At 24.6% G+C, this 7015-nt stretch overlaps 1 protein-coding gene across 1 annotated transcript; it reads left to right on the forward strand.

Moving 5' to 3' along the window:
- The first annotated feature begins 1542 nt into the window (after positions 1-1542).
- Positions 1543-4597, forward strand: LOC126903105 (uncharacterized). The gene is made up of 2 exons (XM_050681098.1): positions 1543-2954; positions 3731-4597. The coding sequence occupies exons 1-2, from the start codon at positions 1592-1594 to the stop codon at positions 3940-3942; spliced, it is 1575 nt and encodes a 524-aa protein (XP_050537055.1). The 5' UTR covers positions 1543-1591; the 3' UTR covers positions 3943-4597.
- Positions 4598-7015: the final 2418 nt, after the last annotated feature.

Raw genomic sequence — 7015 nt, forward strand, 5'->3', positions numbered from 1 at the left:
CTGTATTGTAAATCAAATTTTAGAGTTCAAAATTTCAATTGTAAAAAAAAACACTCATAGTATCATATTTTTTAGTTTTTTAGTTACACATATGTGTGTATGTGTGAGTTTATTTATTTATTGTATCATTAAAGTGTAGTGTAAATTAATATACAACCGATAGAGTAGGTAATTGATTTGACGCTATATTGTTTAAACCCAACTAAACGCTAAATTGTACATTCCGAAACAACAATCATATTATGTCAATTGCCACCGGAATTTCTGGTAATCTTTTTTTTTTCTTTACCTTAATCCCAACTACTTGGGGTCGGCCACCCTTATCCTAAGCTTTCACTTGACACGATATCCCACATCTTCTACGCTCACATCAGCTGTCCTCAAATCGCATTCAATAGCATCCCTCTATCTCTTTTTTGGTGTTTCTCTATCTCTTCTTCCTTCAACATTCATTTCTATAACTGTTCTTACAGCTTCCGATTCTTCTCTCCTCATAACATGACTAAACAATCTAAGTCTATTTTCTGTCATCTTATCCACGATTGACGCAACACCTATACTTCCTCTTATATGNTCATCTTATCCACGATTGACGCAACACCTATACTTCCTCTTATATGCTCGTTCCTTATCCTATCTTCTCTAGTCACTCCACTCATCCAACTAAGCATTCTCATCTCTGCTACACTTATTCTCTGCTCTACTTTCTTATCAACCGCCCAACACTATGAAACATACATCATAGCTAGCCTCACAATTTCATACTAAATTTAAAAACTATAATTAGTATTTATTCATATATTATGTTTTAAAATCAAACAACTACTAATCAGGATATAATTAGAGAAATAAAAATTGATGTTGCTTTTGGAATAACCCACCAATTTCTCTAAATGAAACAGTATCTACAGATTTGCAACGAAGCGTTTCTTATGATAGTGATTTTAATCACTGTCAGATATCATCTATACTTGTCCCATTTATGCCTCGTCTACACTGTGCCTCGACCACACTGTGCTACCGTTTTTTTTTTTAATTAAATTTAGCCTAAGACGATAGTAAATTAGATATTTGCCTATCATTAGTATATATTTTTGTATTAATTTTTTTTTTTTAAATTACGTCAGTTATTCAAATAATTCAATTAATTGTTATTTATTACAAAAAAAAAAATTTGATACCAAGAAAACGTCCTATGAATTTTTCACTAAGATGGCGTCATCAAAAAATTCAAATTTTTTTTTGGCCGCGAATAGGTTAAAATAATTATTCAACAGAAACATACAATAATTCGTAATTAATAATCCATAATATTTCATTACATAAATAATTTTAAATATGATATAATTATAATTTTTCTTTTGCTATATAAATGAAAAAATTATTTTAGTTAATCAAATAATTCAATAAGTGTATGATGACACACGAACAATTATTTAAATATAAATTAAATTTTCCAAAAACAAATTGATCAAATATGGTATATTAATATTCATATAAATAATACTCAATATTTTTTTTACGATTAGTGTCGTAATTTTTTTTAATTTGAAATTTACAAGAAATAAACTGTTCATAAATAAGAATCAAAATGAAAATTTTTTTACTTTTCGTGTTAATAATGTTCATAAAAGTAAGATTAAGTTATGCTTACTTTTTACAGTGCTCCCATAGTCGTTATTTTCTAAACTTTTTTAACCATAATGAAAGATTTTTGTTAGAATTCGAAAAAAATAAAGATTATATCACAATCCAAAATCTTATTAACTATAGCAAGGCACTACAAACACACAGTAAAGTAATTATGATATTTTTAGATGACTTGGTGAACAATAAGAATTCTATAATTCCTCTTGCGTTGATCACGTTAAATATGTACTTAAATAACGTTTCTGGCTCTTTAAATATGATCTCACTAACCGAAGATAGTGAAAAAAATGATGCTACAAAATTATTGGAAGGCTATAAGATTATTCATGTCTCAGTTAAAAAACAATTAGAAAAATTCATTAGTAATAATTGTAAAAGTATACCATTTATTGATTATATGGTTAGTTGCAATCTTCCAATCAGTAGACATGAATATACTACAACTAATCTAATAAATATAAATAATCATCTCAAAGATAACATATTGAAGAAGTTTTATTTATCAGTAGAAAGAAATTCATACGAAAATTTTCATCCAAAAAATTTTTTGTTTTACGAAATAATGACCCAACAGATTATCAGCAACAAAAATAATATTATACAAATAGATACTAGTAAACACATAGAATTAAATTTACTTCGATTCACTCCACTTGACGTCCAATGTTCTGACGGTACTCGATTAACTATACAAGATGTATATGAGTATATGAAATATGATTTTAATTCTATGGATGTTTTAGAATATATAAACATGGTAATTTTGGCTACGTTTCAACCAATAGCTATTCTTATACGTAACTTTTTAACCTTAATTATAGTTGTATCTTCAGAGAATTCAGATAGTGTACCAAAAAGTTTCAAATCGACATTAATTAAAACGGGTCGAATAATATTAAATTATATTAGAGAATTCATTTCTCTCGGCTTGTACAATGAGAAACGGACAGCATTTCTGCGAAAAATCATTGATCAATTTATTATTAACTTAAACAATTATACTAAAAATGCAGAGTTTTCCAATTTGAATATAAGATTCAGTAATGAATTAATTAAATTACTTATGAATTTTTTGATTAAAAACAGATTTTATTTTACATCTTATATTGTTCTAAGTAATGAAAATATTAATGAAAATAATGCCAATGAAATTCAAGATCAATTAGAAAAAATCATGCAAAATGTTGATACATATATAAAAGATTTGAAAAAATGGAATAGTTATCTTCAATTAATAATAAAATTTTCTAAACGGAATTTCCAAGTTTCATTTCATAATCATTTAATTAATTCTAAAGTTTTAAGTAAGTGTAAATGTGTAATATTATTTATATGCAATATCTGATATATGTAATTTTGTTCAATAATAAGTTGATCGATTCTGCAATAAAGTTTTTTATTAATACTAAATTCTATAACAAATACACATATAAACAATAAACAACAAAGAATCGATAATTTAAAATTTATTACTGTATACTCTTTTAATTATATAAAATAAATATAATTATTAATTATTTAATATGTTACCATAGATTTTAAACATTATTTCTATATGATTATACAAATTACAACAGTGATAACAGTGTCCCTGTAAGCAGTGTCGCCACTGTTTTATATAAATTTATCAATAAATATCTGAAATAATTTTTATTTTGCTATAAGTCTTGTAACATAAAGCACAAGAAATATTTAACAACAAGGCAATTGAAATATAATGTAGTTTTCCACTATAAAATATTAATTTTATCCTTTAATTGTGTCAGTTGATTTGTAAAAGATTTATAGATATAATAATAGAATATACAACTTATTTTATAATTTATTATTAGACTTTTTTCCCCAAATACTTATGCAATGTGATGAATGTATTTATATATTTTAATTACATTAATGGATTCTAATCACACGTGATTGTTGTTTTATTTTTAGAAATTAACTGAAATTCATATAATTAACATAACTTTAAAAAAAAAAATAACGATAAATTTTAATTTATTTATCATTAATTATGCTTATATATTATTATGCTTTTATATACATTGGAGTATTTTTTAAACCATTATTTTATTTATTTCAGATCTTATTTGTGGTACTGAAACACATTTTGAAATATACATTGCTAGTAGGAATGATTGTAATAACATTGATATAGGATTTTTTAAGAAAGATTATATTACAGAATATAATTTAGAGGAGATATTAAAAGATAAAACTGACACAAATTATACCTTTATAAATAAATCTGGTAAACCGCTTTATATGATTGATTATTTGCCATATAGCATATAAAGTGATATTATAATACTGACTATTGTATAATGTGTTAATTATTTTCAAAACATTATTTTTTTCATATTTAGTATACAGAGTGATTCTTTTAACACTAGTCACATGATTTTTTTTTTAAATAGTATTAATATTACAAAAATTATTATTTAGTACTTTTTTGTTTTATATTTTCTATTTAAAATTATTTATTGTTTCTCAATTCATCTACAATAAATTTAAGGAAATTTAACTTTATTTTTAAATGGCAACATACATATTTAACTAGGTTATAAAATAAAATAAATAATATAATTAAGTAAATTTTTAGGCAATAACATATTTTGACAAATTATTTTAAAAGATATTAAAATTTTAAATATAGTTATCATAAGACACATCTTGACCTTATTATTCCTTTTGCCGAGATAAAATAATATTATTGTCATTCAAAAAATTGGTACAATTATTATACCAAACAGTTATTTTCCTAGTTTTATCACATTTTTTTATTTTATAATGTATATAATTTTATAAGTAGTTAAATATGAATGATAAAAATATAATGTTGATACCCTCATAAGGTGCAAAGATAAATTAAAGCAATTAATTGCTGATGAATTGAGATTTGTTTGATTTCATAAAATTTTATTGTTTCTCGATAAATTAAATTTAGATTTTATTTTCCTTTAAAAATAAAATATATTTAGTTTACTTTAAATATAACACATAATTTGATTATTTTTTTTAAAAAACTACTTTTATCTTTTAAATCAGTTGAATAAATTGTTGTTCGTATTCAGTTTCATTTTCATGAATACTAGCCAAAAATTTTTCATTTAAAAATTTTTGTTTGGAAAATGTGTAATGGTTTATTTTGTCTTATAATAATATAATATAATAAATAGCATGCTTATTTATTATCTTAAATAATGATTTTATTAAGAAGTGCTACGTGCCCCATCTTCTATGCTATATTAATATTAAAATGTTCGTTGACAGTTTAATATATAAATTACAACTATACATTATAAATGTGATTTTACTTTATTTTTTGTTTCTTTATATAGATTACCTTATATCAAATAAAAAATTGCGCTTAGAATGTAAGGGGAAATGACATATCTTTAATTTCAATAAAATCGAGTTTGATTGGAAGTAACATTAGGATTATTTCCTGAAATTAACATATTCCGTACGTTAAGAATGTTTAAAGGTATTGACTTGTTTTATATCCAATCCACCGCATACATGCAGTTTATAAAATAAATTTTTCAGTGCGCATTTTAGTTTATTGTACTTGTTAAAAGATAATTGAATCCATTTTTTAAAGTATTTTTACGTACCATTACTATGCATGAAATTAGATTTTTGAAATCCAACTATTAAAAATACAATATTTAAAAAATTTTTATTCGCTCTACAGACATCGGATGTATGCATAATGAAATCACAACATCATATAGTTCCTCTTAATATTTAAATATTTCATAAATGAGGCAACCTATATAAGATATATTATATGTGCGATGAGGTGACACGAATGATGCAACACATGGGTGTCTAGTATACAACTGATTTATTAAACAAAAAGATACCACTGAGCTGCGGTAACAATTCCGATAAACCAGTTCAAATACATTTCACTATAAACTTTGCATCGTAATGATCTCTGGGCATGTTGGGCACAAAGTAAGATCCTGGAACGGGTTCTAATCAACATGATTGAGTGCAACCTGGCAACATAGAAAGGTTGGCGAATGGTCTTTTCGGTGTAAAATCTAAAGACAACGCGACCTTCCTGTTCAGGAACTTAGCAATTCTAACTGAAAACAGTCGGAGACATAAGAAGTACGTTCGCCTCCGTGCGACCTAGCACATTTAAAATTTTTTTTTCCTAAAAATTTCCATAACTTATTGCAAAATAAACGAATTTTTTTTCGAAAATCTAAGTATTGTTGTTTTAAAGAGTATTAATTTAACATGTATGCAATTGTACATATAACATTTTTTAGCTTCGATGCGAAGCTGAGAAGGTATTAATTTTACCATGATGTGTTTATTTTTTTTTTTTGTGTGTGTCTGTTACTACTTTTTCTCAGCTCTCACTGGATCGATTTCTTTTAACAATATGTCAAAAGATCACAAATTGTATCTAGTTGAAGACATTACCCTTAAAAATTTTAAAATTTTCCCTCGTTCCCGCAAATGGGGGAAATATCCAAAAAAATTACAAATTTAAAAATCGGTAAATTTTGTCATTTTTTTCACTTTTTTTTCTTAAAACTTCCATAACTTTTTCAAAAATCAACAAATCAACATATTTTTTTTTAAAAATAAAACCTTAGATATTTCCCTTTCATTTGATATCATTTTTTTGAAAATTTAACTCTTAACCTGCTCATGGGGGGGGAGGGATTTATAATTGCAACTTTTTTACAAAACCTAACTTTTTCAACTGAACTTTTGAAAATGTTCCAGAAATACTGTATCCTTTAAACATATGTCAAATTAAAGCTTATGTCATGTCCTATAAAATTAAAAATTAAAAAAAACTAAAAAATATGATACTATGAGTGTTTTTTTTTACAATTGAAATTTTGAACTCTAAAATTTGATTTACAATACAGTTACATAGTTTTATTAAACAATTATTATGTAAATGAAAATATTATTATCTTTAGTGTAAAAGTTAATGAATAAAAAATATTTGAAGAAAAAAAAATTTATATTATTTATTCAGACAAGTTTTTCTTGACAGTTTTAGAACATTAAAATTAATACTCTTCAAGACTATTTTAGAATCAAATTTCTACGTTGTATAATGTATTCTAAATTATTAAATAAACCAAATTTTTAATGTAAATTTAGTAAAAAAATAAGAATTATTATTCTTATGTCTTAATATTACAATTAAAATTTTGAAATAAAAGAATGTAATTACAATATTATTTTAAAAAACGGTAGCGCAGTGGGGTCGAGGCACAGTGNATTTTAAAAAACGGTAGCGCAGTGGGGTCGAGGCACAGTGTGGACGAGGCATAGATGGGACAAGTATAGATGATATCTGGCAGTGATTAAAATCACTATCATAAGA

This window comes from Daktulosphaira vitifoliae, unplaced genomic scaffold, assembly GCF_025091365.1.
Source record: "Daktulosphaira vitifoliae isolate Bord-2020 unplaced genomic scaffold, ASM2509136v1 Scaffold_3, whole genome shotgun sequence".
Taxonomy (NCBI): Eukaryota; Metazoa; Arthropoda; class Insecta; order Hemiptera; family Phylloxeridae; genus Daktulosphaira; species Daktulosphaira vitifoliae.

What these genes read in the sequence shown, in the direction of transcription:
- LOC126903105 (XM_050681098.1), top strand. Translation starts at nt 1,592, where the DNA reads ATGAAAATTTTTTTACTTTTCGTGTTAATAATGTTCATAAAAGTAAGA. An exon ending in AATTAATTCTAAAGTTTTAA is followed by an intron (nt 2,955 to 3,730) that starts GTAAGTGTAAAT and finishes TATTTATTTCAG; the next exon opens with ATCTTATTTGTGGTACTGAA.